This window comes from Carettochelys insculpta, chromosome 4 (genome assembly GCF_033958435.1).
Source record: "Carettochelys insculpta isolate YL-2023 chromosome 4, ASM3395843v1, whole genome shotgun sequence".
Lineage (NCBI taxonomy): Eukaryota > Metazoa > Chordata > Testudines > Carettochelyidae > Carettochelys > Carettochelys insculpta.
This window is the reverse complement of record NC_134140.1, coordinates 50,290,738-50,312,516: the sequence shown is the minus strand read 5'-3', so window position 1 is coordinate 50,312,516 and position 21,779 is coordinate 50,290,738. Positions and strand designations below refer to the sequence as shown.

Sequence of the window (21,779 nt, the reverse complement as noted above, 5' to 3'; positions counted from 1 at the left end):
TTATGGCACTTTCCAAGTGCTACATTCACGCATCCCATGTTTAACCCTCTTTACCCTTCCCACAAATGAATTAAGATAAAATTGTGGATTATTATAATCTATCCTCTGTTGCAGATTCAGGATGTGGAAGAACTGTATTGTATACAGAACTGACCTCAAGGCTTGAGGCAGATTTTTAACAAAATATGAAACATGCAAAAATACAGCCAAATTAGTAAATTACATGGATTTGATATTCAAAAGCAAGTGCAGGTGCATTATGTCATGTCAGTTCAGTAAACAAACTGTGCATAAATTCCAGATGTCAGAATGCGACCACATTCCTGAAACTTTATTTTTTTAACTACCAGTACAATAAATAGATAAGTAAATAAAGGTCATCCAGATTCTGCCATTATCAGGAGATACAGCACTGCTCCTTTTAATGTTCATGTGATTTTCACATATCTACCACATATTGTACCTGCTCTGTCTTGCCCTTTAGGAAATGATGCTTCTGAAGATGCTACTGTTAATATTACACACAATACCCAGCACAAGACCTACATTTAGTTAATAGACCAACCCCTTACATGAAAATTTCAGTAAAAAAATGCAGCATATCACCAAGATACACGGGCAAAATGCAGTTTTCAAAAATAGTCACTGCTGGCCTAATTATAATCCTTCATAAGGTCTCTCTCAACTTGGTTGCAAAACAATATGAATTTTTTTTTCACTCTCAGATTCTTGTAAATCGAGGATGTCAGATGTTAGTCAGGATGTGAGATGCTTCCTATTAAATTTCCACCATCCTGAGTATGTGGTTTAGCCGTGGAACATTTTCAGCTTACAGATCTGTAAACCACATGGCCGGATGCAACCCCTTAAAACATATTGGCCTTTGCTGATGTGGTTTGATCTTGTCATCTGCACTCACAACTCTTCACACAATTGTACCATAAAGTGAGCACAAGGAGTCCTTCTCCCCCACTGGCATCTCAGTAAAATCTGAGGGCTTATGGAGATCAGCAGGAGTGCTTCCTAAATGTCAGGGACTCATTATTTCCCCTTTCACAGTGCTCATCGCATATTTTTCCCCGTGTCTTTTACACTTGCATTTTGGAATTAGTACTAAATGATCAGAGTCATATGCTTTATCTGCCACAGAGCAAAGCTCCTTATGCTATTGATACAGAGACCTTGATTGGCTGCCCTTTATTAGACTCTACATTTTTAAAAATTTTTACAAGAACGGTGGTAGAATGACAGCCCTGGAGAGTGAACTCTTCTATTTCTCTGCATGGACAGCAGTGCGGTGGTAGCAGAGTTCTTCAGGCTAATGGAAAAGGGCTGAGAAAGTGGTGAGCATCTTAGTTCAGACTTGATCTACAATCACTCCTCGGCTTCTCTGTTTAGAACGCCAAAGAGAGGCACCATTTTTGTTGTCACTTCTAGGCCAAATTCTGCTCTCAGGGGCATAAATGTAAATCTGGCAAGTTACTGAAATCAGCAGAGCTGCTCCAAATGTAGACCTAGGAAATGGAGCCCTAGACGCCTAAATTTGGATTGTGACAATTAATTTCAAATCTGGCCTCACAATGATAACACATCCACTCATTGGCACAAGATTCCAGTCTGTGTTAGTGGCTAATAACTGGTAGAATCTGTAAGCCACATGCAGTCTTGTGAGTTATTCAGGGAATTAAGGGTCATTCGTTTCCATGGAGTTTTATGAATGAAACAACTACATAACTGGCTCATTCAGCTGGTTTTTAAATATTGTTAGTAGTCTGGGCATGGGAGTGAAGCCATTAATAATGTGTCTAACTGGCTTTGTAAGGTTGAGTAGTGGCGGATTTTTTAATAAGACTATTGTGGCAAATCTGTGGCCATTTAAGAGGTGACACATGTCACTATGTCACACACTATGGCCATTCAGAAATTCACAGCAGCAGCAGGGACAGAACTCAAATCCTGTTAAAAGCATTATCCCTTCCACTTAAGAGAAATGGGAATGTTGATTAACTAGCAGCAGTGGAGGACCTATGACATAGAGGATCTGTTCTGATTATACCCAGCAGAGGGGTAACAGTGTTCAAACATGTTAATTAAGTCATTGCCCTATAATTTCTTTCTCTCGGGTTGTCCTAAGCCTTGTCTGTAGAATCTAAACACCATCCCTATATGCAATTATCACAGAACAGGGTTTCTTCTCACAGAAACCTCTCACCTCCGAAATCTTGAGCTTCTTTGGCCTGCAGCCTTCTACCATAGACCCTTCCTGCCTCTCTCTTGCAAGGGTTTCCATCTGTCACCCAGCTAATTAATTAATCACTGAGAACTTAACTATTATCCCTGCAATTTACCCCAGCTGAGGATGCTACCAAAGGGCACAGAATGCTGAGTCATCCTGGGGCTACTCACATTTTGTCACTGTAATACTCTGGGGGGAGGAGGACAAAAAAAAAATTGTCAGCATGACCTCTGTTTATTGAATTCCAGTCAACTGACACTCCAGTAACCCAAAGCTACGTATGGTCACCTGGCATAGTCTTGTACTCCACCTACCACAGGTTTGAAAAGCAGGCAGGAAGAGTTTGGCTGGCTCACACAGCTACAAGAGGAAGTTTACATGTTTAAAGAACACCACCACTTAAGCTACATCCCCTAATTTTCCTAAAGGTTTTGGGTACCCCTTAACATCCTCAATAAATTGGGGAATTTCTTGCATTGCTATCTGATAGAATAGCAGAAATCCCATTAAAAATAACTGAGGGCAGAACACAGCCATATGATAAAATCACCTAACAAGAGAGAGATAAATGATGCACATACAATCAGCACGTCAGGAAAAATACCTGTGCTATCCAGATTGTTCTAAGAACAGGCAATGCCATTTTCTGAAGTTAACCTTCCTGAATTTACTCACAAACAAGAATGTATTAAAGTAAACTATCCAATGAGTCAGAGAGAGACAAAAATTACTGTAGCAAACTATTAACAATCCAGTTCCAAGAATCTTTTTACACATATAATTAAAGCCAGGCATCTAGTCAAATATTTCCCTTAAATATCCACCATTGTTTAGCACAGAAAATTTAATTAAGTGAATTTATTTCTGAATCAGAAATTCTTTGTGATATATTCATTTGAGAATTCACAGAAATACCCTCAGACAGGAACTGCTTTTGATTATTCTGACTCACACAGCAGGAAAGAGATGTGTACAAAGTGAACATTGTTTGTAAAACGGATCATTAAAATACCTTTCATGCTTTTTTTTTCACTTAGGTTTTGTGCATAGATACTTCCATAATGCAATGTTATAAATGCTTAATATGCCATAGATACAAGAGAAAGACAGAGAGAGGTAAGCAAACAGGCAATTATTTATTAGATCACACTTCCCGGCAGGGGGACTTTCAAAGGGATGGGGCCTCTGGTAGAAGAGATGGAGCTGGAGTCAGCCAGCCATCAGTGCTGCTGGGTCACCCCCACACCAGCCAGCCCTTAGCACTGCCTGGACCACACTCCCTGATTTAAAGGGCACTGGTCTCCAGCTACCCCCACTGCCACAGTAGTGATAGCATTGGCTGGGTGCCCTAGGCCCTTTTGAATCACCAGACCCTAGGGCAGTTGCTCTCTTTGCCCCACCGTGTTGGTGGGCCTGCTTCCCAGAACTGTGCTGGGATTTGCAGGTCACCTATAACGGTACAAGAGTCATGCCCTGAAGAGTTTATAGTTGAATTCCGCATGAGCTGTAACAAGGAGACAACACAACAGTAAAGCAGGGGTGGAAAGAAGAAAGAGAGCAGTCACAGAAGTGAGTTTAAGTGGCTACTTGGCCATGATATTTCATATACTACTTACTACTACTTAACCCTTGTACTCCTCATGGAGCACAGGTCATCTCCAAGTCTCAAGTATTTCACTTCATGGATTAATAACTTATAAAATATCTTAACAAAACTGCATAAGTACTTCCAGATTACATTGGGTCTCTACAGATAGAATTAATAATTGTCTTATAAAATAAACATGCCATTGCTGACTCACTCCTTGTGGACGTCTCAGCAGAAGTTAATGATAAGGCAGAAATTTAGGGAGAAGAGGAGAAGCTAATGGCCTGGCAAACCCTTTTGGGGAAGGTACTGTGTGTGGAAGCAGGATGGAAAAGGGATATAGGACACACTAAATTATGGGTCTCAAGGCAGACATCTCTGGTAGAGAAGAATGGCCAGTGGGTAGAGTGAGGTGAAATACCGGCAGATAGGGAGGCAGGGACAGTTCCATACCTCATCAAGGCAAGGACAAGGAGTTTGAACTTGAGGCAGTGAAGCAGAAATAATCAAAGGAAGGACTGAAAGAGACAGTAACAGTTTTGTTGGGACTTGAGGGAAGCCATGTGGGGAAAAGGAAGCCCAAAGATGAAGAGGTCACAGTACTTAAGATGGGAGAACCTTTGGCATCTGTGGAAAGGAAAAAATGAATCTCAGAAATACTGTCGAATAAGATTGGATGTGAGAGGTGAAGGAGAGGTAGAGTCAACCATGGCCTGAGGTTTCAAGCCTGAGTGACAGGGAGCATGGTGATGTGACCGAAAAAGGAGAAAGAAGAGAATTTTGGAGGAAAGTCGAGTGTCTAAGATGCGTAGGTAGACGTGCATTTATGGTGTAATCAGAAAAACTCTCCATGAAAAATCTGCTTGTTGATTAGTAATTTTGTAAAGACTCTGCAGCAGCAGAGAAATTTATGGTCATCAGCTGTATTTCCAGGCATGGCTATTTAAATTCACAGTAATCCTTAGCCTTCTTGTTAAATTGAAAGCACCTTTCAGTGCCACTAATGGAGAATTTCCATGAACTGCAGTACCATTAGGGTTTATATACTCTCTGGTCTGGATACTATAGGGTGACATGATCAAGCACTCTATGACATGCCTGAGATTCTGTCTAGTATTGGGAAGTGACACTTACCCAGGCATTCTGATTTCTACATGTTTTGTAAGGCTTTTTTTTTTGTTTGTTTTCTTTATATTCTATGCCATGGTGTGAAAATTCCATTTTGCACCAAAGAAAATTCTTTCTATATAAACAAACTTTATCCACAAACTTTGGCTCTTCACAGAGCTCACCCAATGAGTGCAAGTCAAGAGCACTGATCCTACACATCATTAAACCTATCACTTATCTCTACAGAAGAAGAGGACATCAAAGTTCTTACCAAGTACTAATCCATCTCTGGGAAACTCCCATCTTGAGTCATAGGGCAGTTGCATTGGGTCCACATAAATGTATTCATGGCCATCAGGGCTGATAGATTCAATGACTCTCCATCTTATCTCATACCTTGGTTTCTGCCATACACAATAAATGAAACATAAAATGGTAGGCTCATGCCTGATTTACAAATGGATCAGATCACTAATTGAATTCAATATCAAAACTACATTCTTTAAGTTACCTGTTTCCATAGGATGACCAGGACTATCAGTGAAATAATCACAATCACTAATAGCACTAGGACTGCAGCACCCACCGTTAGTTCTGCTCGCAATGCTGTAGTAAAAGAAAAGGATGCAGTTTAGATTTGCCTCCTGAATGTGGAGTGATGTGACAAAAGATACCCATGCCTTTGCCATCAAAGTTCATGTGCATTGCATATGTGACAAATACAATCTTCGGAGGCAGTGGGTATTAAGCCATTCACTGGCTATAGTAGCCCTGTCTTCCTATTTAAGGAATAACATCTGTGGTGGCCTGGAAGAGGCTTCCATAGCCATTAGTAACTAAGAAGGAAGAGAGGGATTATAGAAGTACATAACATGGGACAGGTGGATTCAGAATTAAAACTTAAAGAATGGATCAGGCTCAAATTCCTGGGGAAGATTTACAAAATCTGTTTTAATCATTAGTTACTTTGAAAGAGCTAGCCTTTGTTTGTTTGCTTTTACCTATTAGAAATTCACACTGCATAATTATTTCCAGATTTGACTGGGTTTACCTGAAGGGGAGTTTAAAATGGCCATTCAAATCTCTCAGGAGTGACAAAATTAACTCACTAGGAGCCACAAGCTTCAGTTCCCGAGTAACAGCACCAAGAGTGTTCCTCGCCATGCACCGTACTGCCAGTGTCTCTTCTACCTTTTGGAAGGTCACCTGGCTTTCCACCTGGTCCTTATCAAGGTGATGAGCCTCCATGTGTATATCTGAGATGTTGTTAGTCAGAAGAATCCATGAAGTATCGTTATTGCATCTGCAGAAATAGAATAACCATGAATATAGGCATCAGATTTATGTATGTATGAGCTAGTGTAAACCAAATGAGGCTCCCCCAAGCCTTTCCCTTCTCCCTTCCTCTGGCAAGAGATATTTTAAGGACAAATAATGGTTATGTAGGTACCCACTGCTTAACAACCTTCTGCCTTCTCTCCTCCTAGAGCCAATGAGCTTCTGATCCCTACCAGCACCACCACCTTCAAAGCACCAGTAACGGAGCCCAGAAGGCCTGGCAGCCCATGGCTGCTTAGTCCAAACCTCACATTGCTCTGGGCCTTTCTCGTTACACCCCAGAAGGTATGGCTTGCCTCTGAAGCCCCAGAGCCCCACAAACCCCTTTGGTATAGCAGAGACAGGGAAATCCTATACAGTAGAGTGAAATGTGAGTATAATGACAACAAAAAGCATCTCTGGGGTTACCAAGGCTGCTGGGCCCCAACAGGCTTGTTGTCTCCTTGTTCAACTATCTCTAGAGGAGGGATAGCAGGGGTGACTATGGAACTAGTTCTGCAAATGTGAGGGGATTAATTAATTAACATTCCTAAAACACTTTATTATTATAAAGCAAAATATTATCTGTGGTGGGATGAGTTTGCAGGAAGAAAGCTGTCTGAGGGAGAGTGAAAGGGATATGTTAGTCTGTTCAGGAGATGGCAGGAGAGCTTCAAAAGGTGTGTGGATAAGCACCTGACTTTTTCAATGCTTATCTGAACTTCCCTCAGTCCCTCTGGCAAGACAAACCAGAATCATAGTTTCCAAGGGTTGATGAGGGGTATGTGTCACAAGCTTAAATTATGTTTGTCAATGGAAAAAGTCCACGTGTGGAGATAAAGGTAGATCTGTTTTTCCTACCTTTTAATGTCCTTGCAAATCAGCCATTCCACGTCAGGGAAAGGTGTCCCTTTTGCCAAGCATTGGACTGTCTGTCTCTTTCCAGAGCTGTGGTGATCATCCACCAAGTCTAGAATTAAAGCTGGAACTAGAAGTGAAATGGAAAGAGCACGTTAGAATTTCCCACCCTTTCCTGGGGTAGAATTACCAATGGAATAAGACCAAGGTTTAAAATTGCCATCACTTGACTAGCCAGCAGCCTAGCAACAGCACATTGCTCCGTCCTCAGGGACTCCAGTGTGGGATACGACTGACTTAAATTGACTTTAATGAAAGTTATTCAAGTCCTGCCAGGGACAACGGGGCCCAGGGCTACAGCACAACCTCAGAAGGAGGTGCTGTGGAAGAGACGTGCTCAGATCTGGGGCACAGGGCAAGCATGAGAGCTTCGCATTGCCTCTGAGCACCATCGGCTGAACAGTTGGAAAACAACAGTCCAGGTCCAGACAATCAGCTAGTATTGTGCTAGGAAGTGACATGGCAGGGGAAGCAGCCAAGCTGATTTGCTGCTGAATTCATAACGAATTCATATTTGAATTCATTCAAAGCAACCTCTTATGAAGTAGCTTAATAAATGTGTTCTCCATTTGGTAGATGGAATACCTCAGGCAGGGAGATAAAACTACAAGTTGAACCTCTCTTGTCTGGCACCCTGGGAATCTGACCAGTGCCAGAGGAGAGAATTTGCCAGACCATGGGAGGTCAGTATTGTACAGCACATTATCGGCACTTTCACTGCACACTGGGCTCTTAGCAGGGCTTTTAGGGGTACATTGGAGCTACATAACAGCAAAGAAGACTGAGAGCCAGGTCTGGTGGTTGTAAACCAGGGTTTCCCAACCTATGGGTTGGGACTCAAACATGGGTCGAGATTATATTTCAAAAGCGTCTCTGGCTGGGCTGGGCAGCTCCACAGGTGGCTATTAAGAAGCCATTCACACTGCTGAAGTGGTTCTCAACTTCTTAATTGGATTATCAGCTGTCAGGCAGTTAAGCCAATCAATTACATTGAGAACCATTTCAGTTGCAGGGCAGAGAACTGCATACCTGAGGAACAACACCCAGCTCAGGTAAGGTAGGAGTCTGAGTCTGAGGTTCAGAGGGAGGGCAGAAGCGATCAGCTCCCTGGCTTCCAGCCTTGCAGGAGATGGGGTCCTCGCAGATCCCAGCAGGGTTCCTGCAGCTGGCGCTGCTGGCCGGGGTTCTACACCCCAGCCCTCTTCCAGCTGTGGGGGTCCCTGTGCCTCCCCTAGCTCCCTCCAGCCTGTGAGTGACTCCTAGCCCCTGAGTGTGACTCCCCTAGTCCCCTGCAGCCCCTGAGTGTGACTCCCTTAGACCCTAAGTGAGACACCCTTAGCTCCCTTCAGCCCCTGAGTGACTCCTAGCCCGAGTGTGATTCCCCAGCCCCCTCTAGATCCCTCCAGCCCATGAATGTGACTCCCCTAGCCCCCTCCATACCCTGAGTGACTCCTAGCCCCTCAGGCTGACTCCTCTAGCCCCTCAGGGTGACTCCCCAAGCCCTTGAGTGTGGGGTTTAAGCTGGGGGGGAGCAGTTTGGGGATGAGAGTCTTTCCACCACTACAACTCTGACTAACTATAGTAAATGCAGTGTTATTATTTTATTAATATATTTCCCCTTTTCTATGAAATAACTGTTATGAATATATAAACATTTTAATTTTATATTCTTGCCTCAGGTATAAAATTAGTTACTTACAGCTCTGTGCCCCCCCGCCCCATTTTTGAATTGTCTTGGGTCACCAAGTCTTCCTGAATTATCAAAATGCGTCCCCATCTGGAAAAGGTTGGGAACCACTACTGTAAACAAACTTTATGGGACCAGAAGAAACTTGGCCACACCCACGATAAGTAGTCATCTGGCTAATCGAAATCATGTCAGATTACAGATGTTGCTGGAAGAGAGAGTTCCAGGTTAGAGAGGTTCAACCTGTACTTGCAAAAGTCCTCTGAAGAAGTCAAAGTCAGAATTTGAACACAGCCATTCCTGGCTTCCTGGCCTTTCATTCTAGTACACCTGTAATTTAGAAGGATACCCTGCGTTTAAACGAACCTAAATGTTTGCTGTCTACTGCCACCTACTGCCTAATCTGACAGGGTTCTTTATATGCTTACCTTGTATTAGTAATGAGAAAGTATAGCTTTTAGTCTCTTCTCCATTTTCAGCAATCAAAGTATAATTTCCACTGTCTTCTTCCTTGGCCCGAATCAGTTTTAATATACTTTGGAATCTGTAGAAACAAGAGTGTTTGTATACTTTATTTTACAAAATATCAGAATAAATTAATCCAAATCATTAGACAATTCAAGCCATTTTTAGTAGACAATCCATATGTTTACTATAAATGCTTTGCATTTCTGTAATGCCCTTCCTGTCAAAGGGCTGTTCAAATATTAATTAATTCCCACAATGCCACAGAGAAGCAAGCAAGCAGTATCATAGCCTGCAGGGCTCTGGTGAGGGCACTGATGTGATCAAAATGATGGGCAAGAAATTATTTTGGAGCAACATTTTGAAAAGACGGGAGCAGGGCCAGGTTAGTATCCAGAAGGCAGAACCGTAGTAAGAATGGAAAAGGTTGCAGTAGTCAAAGCAGTAGCTGAGAACACCCTGGACAAGTGAGTTAGCTAATAGGATGGACAGTGAGAGAGATTTTATATATATATATATATATTTGATAATGGTATGACTGCTGCTGGAATAAAGTTCTGGCACCTACAATTCAACAGGGATGTTGACAAATTGCAGAGGGCTCAGAGAAAAGCCTCAGGAATGATTGAAAGGCTAGAAAACACGTTTTATAATGGTAGACTCAAAGATGTCCATCTATTTAACATAAAAAAGAGAGAGTGAAAGGGTGATTTTATTACTGTCTATAAGTATCTACATGTAGAACAAATACTAAATAATGGGCTGGTCAGTCTAGCAGAGAAAGGTATAATATGAGCTAGTGGTTGAAAGTTACAGCTAAAGAAATTCAGACTGGCAATAAGGTGAACGTTTTCAACAGTCAGAGGAATTAACCACCGGAGCAACGCACCAAGGGTCATGGTGGATTCTTTGTCACTGCCCATTTTAAAATCAAGATTGGATTTTTTTTCCCTAAAAGGTCTACACCGGGAATTATTCTGGGGAAGTTCTGTGGCTTGTTCTCTACAAGCAGACAAATGAGGTAGGTCACAATTGTCCTTTCTGGCCTTTCGGTCTCTGAATGTTGTGAAGGAAGCAGCAGTAGAATGTGGAGGGAAAGAAAAAGAAGGTGACAAAGTTGCTGCCCAGGTCATATCCCTGGGTGGCAGGGAAAATAACATTGTCAAGCGCAATGGTAAATGAATGAAGGACATAATGTGTGAAGGGACAACTGTGAGCTTAGTTTGCCTTTGATAAACTTGAGCAGACTGCAAGTCATTCAAGATGAGCTATCAGAGACAAAGTGAGAGAGATGACAATGAACCACAGTATATTTGAGAACTGTCATCAGAGAGATCACAGTCGAAATGACATAAGAGAGGGGCTACCGAAGTATACAGTATAAAGAAGAGGATGGGCGGAAGGTAGGAGCCCTTCACAGGCACCACTAAACAGGAGGAGGAGGAATGTAATGCTCCCCAAAGAGATTCTTAAAGAAGAGTAGGGATTTCACAAAAAGATTCAAGAGGAGACAGTGACATGGAAGTCAAGGGAAGACAAGATATCAAAGAGGGGTGATCAAAGGCAAGGAGAGGAAGGTTGTATGTGATGTCTTGGTTCTTCTCACCAAATTCTACTCATAAATGGAATCACAAGATTTTGGGAAGAAAAACTCTTATTGCCACCTTATCATGACCTCTCTTTACCTTGTCTCATGGAGCTTGTTTGAACTAGTAACAATCTCTGTAAGGTTATCAGTCAGAATCATGTTGTCCTTCAGCCAGATCATTTTTGGAGCTGGGTAAGCCTGCACATCCACTACAAAATTTTTCACCTCATGTAAATTGACAGCTTCCAGAGGGCTAAACTGGGGGTCCAGATGAATGAATCCTTTATCTGTAAACAATAATAGTTCACATAAATAATGCTCTTCACTTCCTTTCAAACATGGCATTTCCCAGAATGCTAACAATTTTTGGACATAAAAATTGAACTGTACCATGAACTGTAATGACTACTCTCTTATTTTCATGAACCTCCTTGGTTGCATGTTGGGCAGTGCATTCATAATCCCCGGTATCCTTCACTGAAGCCTCAGGAATGGTCAAAGTGTAAACCAGCTTCTGAGATGGAACTTTAATATCATCAACTTTTATCACACCTTTTTCTTTCTGTGTTTTGGACAGAAAATAAGTCTTATTTAAACAACCCAGCTGCAGAAAATAAATACAGTACAAAGAATTATTATACAATCTGAAAGAGGGCAATGAAAGAGTTCCTGCTTTATGGGCCAAATTCCACATTCAGAAGGAATGGCTTAATCAGGACAAATTTTCAGACATGGATGCAATGCAGCAGGTGTGCCCATGAGAATACACAATTTTGGAGCTAACTACCAAAGGGTAAATAAGTTTAAAATTCCATGAATTGTGTACTTGGAGCAAAATACCATCTAAAAATTAGATGGAAAGCCTAAAAGCCTTTGGCTCTGGTGGTGAAGCTGCTGATTCTAAATGCTCTTTACTCATTTCCCATAAGGTGAGGTGAATTCTTAATACCCTTTTTTCTGACAGACAATGCCCAGTTCCTAGTTCCTACATTCTCTGTGCTCTGAGAATAGTTCATTTGCAAAGGAGGGTTCAGCTGAGAATAGAAACATTGAAAAGGGAAGGCAGCACACACAAACTGAAGGATGGGAACCAAAAATATGTTGGGGATAGTGTGAAACTAGAATGATTGGCAGAAAGCTAAGGTAATGTCTATATAAAACTGAAAATAAAAAGAAGCCTTCCTACATAAAGTAATTTTTTCAAGCCCTTAATTTTTTAAAATGAAAGCTGCAATTGTGGGTCACAAATATTCTACAACTTTAAAATAACCCAGAATTACCAGACCTTTTACACAGTATCATACTCACACTATACATGGGGCACTGATTATAAATGGGATTTCACTGAACAGAATCCTTCACTTCAGAACAAACATTATGAGAATTTGGGACTGGTTCTCCTGTCACAATAGGTTTTTGTTAGTGTAAATGACTACATTAAATTACTTCCATAGAGTTACCCCTCATTTACACCTGTGTAACTGAGAAAAATCAGGCCCTCTGAGACAATGACTTGAAGACAATCATTTTTAGAACCAGATTCTCTTCACCACCAGTGTTAAACACAGACATTTGGAGACATTTCCAGAACATTCCATTTTTGTTCCATCTGGCTTTCTAGAGCACAAATTCAGAGAGATTTTATTCCTTCATCACCATAATCTCAGCCCCTGATAATTTCTTATGCTCCCAGCACCTCAATCTTTGTTGGATGCTTGCATACTCACTAACTAGAAGAATTCTAACACCTGCTACTGATTTTGTATGGTCATAACCTGAAAATAAAAGAAATGGTTCTGTTTTCTCTCTTCCTCTGTCCTCATTCAAACAGTGAAGAGCTGACCCCTTCACATCCCCATATTCCTCACCAACTGATAACTATAATTACGCAGAAACAAAATGAGATACTTACCACTTTCCCTGGATAATTCCACTGTAAATTAACCACCTCGTTGTCAAAGACCACACAAGTCACCACAATTGTTTCGCCTGTTTTATACACAGTTTTAAGGGCCTCAATCTCAACTGGCAGCTGTGAAGTAGCTGAGGGAAAAAGAAAGAGAATGCAGCAAGTTTAAAAACCATGTACAGTATACAAATGGGTGACTTCTAAGGCTAGATTCCATTTGTTTATGCAATTATGGTGTAGGCCAGAAGAGACTCACACTCAACATTTTTGGGTGCCCTGAGAAAATGAAAAAAGAGTACCTTTCAAAATGTAGATGAAAAACTGATCTGACATGAACTCCACTCCTTTAACAGTTGTTTTGCATGTATATGAGCCTCCAGGAAAATTTCCTAGGAAGCCTTGTTTGCTGTCATAATAGGCATGTATGACCTTGGATTCACTGTTAATTAAAGCTACTTGAGCATTAGGGTCACTTGTACGACAAGGGATAATGGTTGAATCACCATCTTCTACTAGGATAAACTGATCCTCCGGTAGCAGAGGAACGAAGGGCATATCTGGATCTGTAAAAAAAGATAAGCATTTTTACATTCAGTTTTAACGTGCCCATGTACAAGTGTGGACACATTAGCCGATAATTATGCATTTTGTTAGTCTATAAGGTGCCACAGGACTTCTTGTTATTTATGAATAAATTTTGTTTCTTTACTTTATCAGCAATTTCCCTTATGATATGCAAAACCACAACCATGCTACTGTCACACACAGAGTCTGACACAATCTGACACACTGCCATCAGCATGACATTTGTCATCTGATGAAATATGTATCAGCACATCCCAGTCATCCAGCCAGTGTCAGGATCCCATGTAACAGAAATGTAGACTCCATCCTGGGAAGTTTCAGACCTCCAGGAGAACAGGAAGTATTATTATTTCCTTTTGACATGGAGCTGGTGGAGTCATTGGCAAAAGGCAAAAAAAGAGAAAATCACTAATATTTAGGTGTGAGAATTGTTACACATTCCTGTGGGAAAAAATGAAAACCAAAGGCTGAACTCTGAGTTTTTCACACCTACACAACCCTCTTGACAACAATTTTGAGCAACATCTTTAGTGTAGAATTTGGACTGAAAAATTCCATTTTCCAGCTCTGTGGCCTTGATTTGTATTTTGGATTGACACTAACCGGCACACACAAAGGAGATTTAGAATAAATGTATTAGAATAAACGTCCTATCTTTCACTGGTATAAACCACAGTGACAGAGCATGAATAGCTCACAAATACGTCCCCACTACCACTTTTGTCGATATGACTTAATTTGCTCAGGGGTGTGAAAAAAACACTGCCATGAGTGACATACAAGTTACCGCAATGGAAGCAGCGGTGAGCACAAGCTATCTTGCCACAGCAGGGAAAGCTACAGAAACCCCCAGCCTCACCTTCTGTCCCTTCATGGAGCTGTGTATCCTCCACCTCTGCAGAGTGGCAGGCCTGCCAGAGGACAGAGATGGGGTTCTGCTCCTTTCCCTGCTGGGAGGGGCAGCAGTATGCTGAGAAAGGTGCAGAACAGCAGCTTCTTCAGCTGCCATACCACTCTGAGCTCCTCGCTCTGTGGAAGGGCTGGGGATGGTACAGCATCTTTCTGGTACTAGCTATAAATAGCTTGCCAGTATGGCAGACCAGACTAGATCATCCTAATCGCACAGCTTCATCTGCTTTCTTACCAGTACGCCATTCCAACCCATACCATCTTACTCCCACCTCTGGCTGGAAAGATTTTTCAAGAGGGAGAAAAAAGGAGAGACAATATGCCAAGGAGGCCCTCTCCTCCTTCTTTCTCTCTGTTCATTGTTTCACTGCACCAGAAGGGTCACAGGAAGCAGCTGCTGAACAGGAGATGGGCCCTGGCCTAAGAAGTTTGGCATGTGGTGAGACAAAATTTTTCTTTGACGGCATCATAGTTTGTTACTCACCTGTTGCACCTTATCTTTTCCTATAACCCTTACTTAATTTTATGCTTCACCACTTGCAGTCAGGCCCACAGTTGGAAGGAGAACCTGGGAGCGGGAGGCTAGAAGGGCACATTGACCTCCGCTACTCCCGCAAATTCCCTGGTCCGGGACCACTCAGGTCCTGAGGGTGCTGGACCAAGTTGGTGCAACCTGTATTTCTATTAAAGGTATTTGTATTGTCTAGAGGAATGTCTATATCTACTGTGAGTTTGATGCACCATGATTGATCTACCGGAGTTTGATTTTGCCGCATCAGTGAAGACGCAGCAAAATCAATCTCTCTGGGCTCAGCCGTTGACCTTGGTACTCCTCGCTGCCACATGGTGTAAGGGACATCAGCACAAGCCCGAAGAGCCCGGATCTACATCAGGGTAAAAAGTCGATCTTGATATGTCAATTCTAGCTACACTAATGTTGTGGCTAGAATTGTGTATTTGGGTTCGACTTTGATCCTTAGTGCAGACCAGCCATAGGAGAAGACAGGCAACACAAGACTGGAGGAAAATCTAAGCATAGAAGTGTTTTGAGAATACCCTGCAATATAATCAAGAGCAAATGGGTGGCTGGTTGGCTGCAGCACACACAGGGCATAGTTGAGAGTGACCTGCATGCAGGAGGTTGTCTGTGAGCAGTGCAGGGTGGAGCCTACAGCAGCAAAGTATTATAAAGGGCACCACAGGTTAGAAGGCAGAGGTGGCACAGCTACTCATTAGTCTGAACTGTACACTGGTATGTCACAAGGACACATGAAAATGGTCTTGAAAGACAGATATCTTCTCATATCTGTCTTCATCTTCCTTGCTTTTGAACTAATAGTGTTACCACCCTACCCAGAAGCACCTTTCTTGTGGTGGGCTGCTTAGAGGTGATTTGAGACTGAGGTACAAAGCCCATGGGCTCCGGCCAAACTTCAGTAACTGTCTTAGGAACAATTGTTAGTGCTTCCAAGTTAGTCATGGTAAATGTGGAAACAATTCCTGGAAGAGTCACACTAACGATGACACATTATGCTCCATAGACATCCCAAATGTCATTGCAAGCGGACTTCAGAGTTTTAGGGCACTTCACAAAATCTCTGGTGCTGTCTTTTTCTCTTTATATAATCTTTTTGTGGTCCCGGGCACCTCTTTGTTTTCCTTCACAAGCATGATACACTTTTACAGGATGACTTGCAACCTTTCCTGCTCCCTTGTTTTCCTGTACTGCTCTTGTACTCTAACACTCAGAGTGTTCACAGCCAGTCTATCAGTCGGTCTGGTCCTTTGTGTCTCTGCAATGTTGTCTCTAATCCCTTGCTCCACAAAAGAGCCACAGGCAGCCCTATATAGTGCTGTACAAAGGCTCTCAATAAAGTTTATAAACCCATTTATCTTCACATCCACCCACTTGCTCCCCCATCCACCCATTCATCCTCCCTGCCCCATGCCAAAATCCCCAGATGTCAATTGTTATAGTGTCTTCCTTTTTAAAGATGTCGGTGGTCATGTAAAAGTCAGTCATGACTCAGGCTATGGCGCCTGTTACAACCATGACAAATAGGTTTAATAGATTTACTTGCCAACCTCAGGCAGAGGGTTGGCAGACAGAAGGACATTCTGTGGCTTCTTTATCCCCCAGAGTGTGGGGGGAGGGGGAGTGTGGAGGTGAGCTCTTCTAAAAGGGAATGGGAAGATTACCAGATGGGGTGATGCTCCCAGAGATGGCCAATGGGAAGAGTTCTTCTTGTTCACAATCTAACCCCCCGGTGTCCAATACCTTCACCGCATGTAGCAAACAGGACACTGCGGCGGGGTGATTCCAGGCTCTGGAGCTGCTCGCGGCTCTTGGAGCCTTTAAACGTAGCTCCTCAGAGCCGCACACGTGGAGTGCCCTCTGCCCTCTCCGTGCATGCGCCCCACTGCTTGGTGGGACCAGGGCGTGGTGGCAGCAGCAGCCCCTGCAGCTCCTGTGGCTCCAGCCCTGGTGTGGCTCCTGAGGCCCCAACACGGCTCCTGCAACTCCAGCTGCGGTGGCCTCTGTGGCTGCAGCAGTGCTGGCTCTGGTGAGTCATCGGCATTCAGTTGGGAGGGGGAGCTGGGGGTAACTGGCTCTGGGGAAGGGAGAGGGCATTCAGTATGAGTGGGGAGGGGCTGGGGGAGCCTTGTTCTGGGGTGGGGGAGGTATTTATTTGGACCGGCGGGGGTGGCCTGTGGTAAACATGAAAGGACCACAACCACAAGCGTGGTGATCCTTGAACTACTACTGGACACCACTGATCTAACACCCAGCTCAGTGGATATAGATGCTTTAGTACAAGGTTAATGTCATTATCCCATTTTACAGATGGGTAAACTATGGTACAGAAGGGCTATGGGTGATCCAAAGTCACAAGACAGAGGTGGGACAGAATCTGAGATCTGCCGAGCCACAATCCAGTGCTTTTTCCACTAGGCTACAAGGCTACAATGTCTCACTATTTATGCCCCCATCATTGCTTTGGGGCCAACAGCTTTTTCCACTGTGCATGAAAGGAAGTTTGAGGCAGGAAAGGCAAGTGTTGCTGTGACAATTTTGACACCTTGTGGCAAATGGTGCATAGAAAACCTGAATTATTTGCTTTTTGCCAGACTGCCTCACAGCCTGCTGCTACACTACCATTCTCCCATTGGAGGTGCCATGGTAATGAGGCAATCTGGAGCAGGCTAATGAGGTGCTAACATGCATATTCAGTGCCTTGTTAGCATAATGGCAGCTACGCCAACAGACTTCAAATTGCAGATTGACAGTGAAGATGGGGCAGCTTTGAAATAAGCGCCCCACTCTGACATTCCCTTATTCCCACAGAACGAGATCGGAGTAAGGGAATGTCAAAGTGGGGCGCTTATTTCAAAGCTGCCCCCATCTTCACTGTCAATCTGCAATTCAAAGTCTGCTTGTGTGGCCGCAATTATGCCAAGGAGGCACTTAATATGCAGGTTAGTGCCTCCTTAGCCTGCTTCAAATTGCCTCATTACCATGGCACCTCTGACAGCAGAATGGTAGTACAGCAGAAGCCACAGCTTTCCCTGCCATTTCCTGTTTCTAGCTGTCTCATGAAAGCTGTTCAAATGCAGCATCTTACTAACCACCTGTGATTCCTACTTCCTATACTCTATATATATGTTAGCACCCTCTTGCACTACCATTCAAGTTTTCTAGCAGCTAATGCATTTCCACACCTCAGATATTTGAAAGTCACAGTAAATAGACCCTGAGCTATCCGTTCAAACCCAATTCAGGTCAATGGTGACCAAGAGCCATTAGCATCCATTGACCCCGTAGTATTATGCATAAGTTAGTTAGTCTCAGTACAGGTCCCACAGGACACATTCCACAAGCCACCACCAAATTCATTGTGAAGAGGAGCATGTCCAGCCCAAATAAAAAGGTTGCCCTCCAAATAATTGCTCAATATGATCCTCGGTATTCCTGCACAGCAACCCAAGCAAAACTTTCAGCTGTCACACAACATAACCCACTCACCAGGCACATAGATGTAGATATCCTTCCCTTCCACCTCCCCGTCCTCTTCTTGAGTATAATTGTAGTAACAAGTGTATAGTCCAGTATGCGCAGCTGAGGCATTTGCGACTTCCAGCAAAGTTACAAAGAGACCACTGTTGTTCTCTTCATTTCTAATGTCTATTGTATGGCTTCCTTCAGCCACTGGGTATTGCCAGGTCACTTCACTGTCTCCAGAGCATTTCAAGGTAAACGAGGCGTTCAGTTGCACGACCATTTCCTCTCTGTTGGGAAGAACAGTCGGCAGTGGAAGCTGGCAAAAAGTGAGCCGGGGTCCTGTCAAAGGAAATGAATAAGTACTGGGTTACTAAGCAGAAGATGCTCATTACGTTGATGTGAGACAGAATGCTCAATTTATCTATAAAACAGCATTTGCATGGAAAACAACAGGCACACCGATCTCCCTGTCAATGTACCCTTTTGAAAGCAGCCACAGCATTTCCCTATGGAGGACAAAATCACTTCTCTTTGAAATTCACACAAAATGCTGCTCATTTCGTTTCAGTCCAGCTTTCACTAAGACATGAAAGAAGAAGGAAAGAAATTAGTGGTGGATCTCTACCAAACTCCCAGATCGAAACAGCCCCAGACTTTGGGAGCATTTCATGCTATGTTAACATATGCATCAGAGCTTTACAGCAGATCTCTCCTTCTACAATGGACTACAGCAGTAGGCTGTACCCAAACTTTGGGAATGTCTCCACTGCAAAACAAAAATAACCAAGCAACCAAAACAAAACCCTGCAGCAGTGAGTCGATAACCTTTCCTCTACACTGGACTGTGCTACAGTTCTAAAAATCACCATGGTGCTGTTCCAGCTCAGGCTTGGAAGCCCACCTCAGAACCCAAGGTCCAGCTCAAGACAGAATGTTTATAGGGCTATACTTACTGCCTTACTGTCAACCTTGCAAGCCTGCATCTGTAGACCTAAGCTCGGAGACTCACTGCTGTGAGTTTGGGGGTGGATGGTGTTGCAGTGCAGACATATCCTAAGGGGCTCAGGTTCACCTCTAGTTGAAATATAAGGAAGACTAGTGATCAAATACAACTGTAATTCTTTGAATGGGATACAGGAAGTGGAGCACTTTTAATGTTCAAGCTGGATTTCCAATGCCAGGTTCTCTGGTTTGGACAAGTTGTACACTATAAGTGAGAACAGCCACACCCAGCATCAACGCCCTGATGATCCTGGAGAAATCATCAGGGAAGTAGATAAAGGGTTTGTCTGCCAGGGGGCCAGCACAAAGCAGGTTGAGCAGAGGCAAAGACTGAGCCCATCATGGTCTCTGTTCTGTTTCTCAAGCCAGTGAGACTATTTGACCTGCACTAGCGAGTAATACTGGCCTGTTTTAGATTTGGCATGTTGGGGCAGAGCTTGCCCTCCTCTCCATTCTCCCATTTCTTTCTGCTGATATGGAAGGTTGGCTTGCCAGTGTACTTCTGTGGCTCAAAGAAGGGAGGAGCAGGCAGGGATCCTGGATCCCACCCAAGACATCTGTGCTTTCCTGCTGCTTATCATGGAGCTCACAGTGGCAGAAGAGATGCAGCAGCAGCAGGACTGGTGCATCAGCAGTGACAAAGACCCACTACCAAAGCTCTTCCCTCCCAAGAGAGAGAAGCAGCTGCAGAAATTATTACAGCCCTTAAAATGCAGTAGTAGCTGCACAGTGGCTTCCATTCCCCTCTGTCAGGGCACTCCCCTGGTTTCATACCTGGTTCATTGAGCTGCTCATGGGCACCAGGCTGTGATCTTTAGTTGTAAAAAAGAGACAGATTGTCTATCAAAATGTTTTTTCAGTAGATTTAATCTGAGTCTCGGAACCATGTTTCTGACTGTTTGTATTATAATTAATGTCAGAGAAAAAGAATTTACAGCAGCTTGACTGTGAGTGGTGCTGTAGTGACATTCATGATCACCAATCACAATAACAACTAATCTATCTGGAACATCTACTGCAGAGCATGGTTTGGAGGCCAAACTTACAAGGGAGAATGAATGAAGAGACACAACAGTGTTACCTGCCAGGAGACATCCCAGGAGCAGGAATGTCCTTGGGGAAGTACCCATCACTGCAGACACCTGAAAGAGAAAATAGAAAACCAGGAAAAAGTAAAGTTAGTGAACAGAGTGATAAAAACAATGAGCTGTGTTCAGGGGTTCTGACTCTTCCAGCAGCACAGGAGTACAGGCTGCAGGCAGTATAAAGAGCCCTCCCCAGAAAAGAATATGGACACTTTGGGACAAATTCTGCACTCATGGCTCAGTTGCGCTGAGCACCTTTTGCCCACAATCCTTACAACACCTTGGAGAACTAGGCCAATAGTTCCATTGCTCTATGCATGGAGTAAATCTAGGGGAGCAAGTGAGGTTATAATGGAATTACATCAGAGTAACGGATGGCAAGCTCTGGCCTTTGGACTGCTAACAAAACTTGCTGGTAGAAATTCTGAGAGAATGAGTAAATTTAAAAACACTTTCGCTCATAAAAAAGTGTCTTTATCTGCTAATGTTTCATTTTACCATGGTATCTATTTTTCATTTTGTTCAGAAAGTTGCATTTGTTTAATTTATTAAGAGGCCCCTTGACCGAGAGACCTTCTATTTCAAACACATGCTGAAGCTCTCTAGTAAAACACAAGAGGGAGCACAAGACTGCAGTTATGTTTTTCTACAGTACCTCTTTTCCCAAACAACAAAGAATAATGGCTTATTTGGAGTTTCCCGGTCTTCTAAGTGATACAGGGCAAGTTGCCATAAGACAGCAGGTGGTGTCGAAGGAATCATTGCCACGAAGTATAATTTCAACTTCTGGTAGTCAGACTACTTCTGGTAATCAAACTAGCCACATTTCCAAAGACAAATCTTGTCATCCGTATTCAGTTTTGCTATTGTATTCCATAGGGAAAGGAACGGCAATACATACGGAAAAAGGGCAATACAAATGGGCTACTAAAGTGGACACAGGCCCCAAACATATTAATTACATGTTGACAGTAAACCATGGTAGCAACCAGTTCTTCAAGATGCTGGACATCCTCTACTCCCACCACAAGGACGCAACAGCTGTTGTTGAGAAAGAAAAACATGCAGACTCTTCCAGCTGTCAGTGACACTTTGTAACAGCATGATCAGAGAATGTCAAGAAATATTTATTTATGAAAGCTGAGTCAGTCCTTCCTGCCCCTTGCCACATATGGAACAAACACATAAAACCCAGTTGCAGACCAACATATGTTTCATACATTGTGAAGGCTTGAGCGGGCTCATGGCAATGCAGAGATTTACAAACTACCAACTAAAAGGAACATATGCAGCAGCTTCAGAAATTCAACAGACAACATTCCAGCAAAGACAAGCCATTCAGCCTGATTTTGCAATTAGCAATAATGGCCATGTGTTTAT

General features: G+C 43.1%; 1 protein-coding gene across 4 annotated transcripts in view; it reads right to left on the bottom strand.

Moving 5' to 3' along the window:
• The window catches only part of PDGFRA (platelet derived growth factor receptor alpha), a 46,445-nt gene that overhangs the window by 15,644 nt on the left and 9,022 nt on the right, over nt 1-21,779 (bottom strand). For 3 of the 4 annotated variants that reach the window (XM_074992789.1, XM_074992791.1, XM_074992788.1), the window contains exons 2-12: nt 20,396-20,456; nt 18,337-18,651; nt 13,118-13,381; nt 12,822-12,952; nt 11,300-11,471; nt 11,007-11,196; nt 9,285-9,400; nt 7,113-7,239; nt 6,044-6,237; nt 5,446-5,540; nt 5,206-5,338 (exon numbers count right to left, since the gene is read on the bottom strand). In XM_074992789.1, the coding sequence (XP_074848890.1) occupies nt 5,206-5,338; nt 5,446-5,540; nt 6,044-6,237; nt 7,113-7,239; nt 9,285-9,400; nt 11,007-11,196; nt 11,300-11,471; nt 12,822-12,952; nt 13,118-13,381; nt 18,337-18,651; nt 20,396-20,444 (1,786 nt within the window). In that variant the 5' untranslated portion in view covers nt 20,445-20,456. Of the gene's footprint in view, nt 1-5,205; nt 5,339-5,445; nt 5,541-6,043; nt 6,238-7,112; nt 7,240-9,284; nt 9,401-11,006; nt 11,197-11,299; nt 11,472-12,821; nt 12,953-13,117; nt 13,382-18,336; nt 18,652-20,395; nt 20,457-21,054; nt 21,395-21,779 lie in introns of those variants that run through there. The other variant, XM_074992790.1, reaches the window with a different exon arrangement.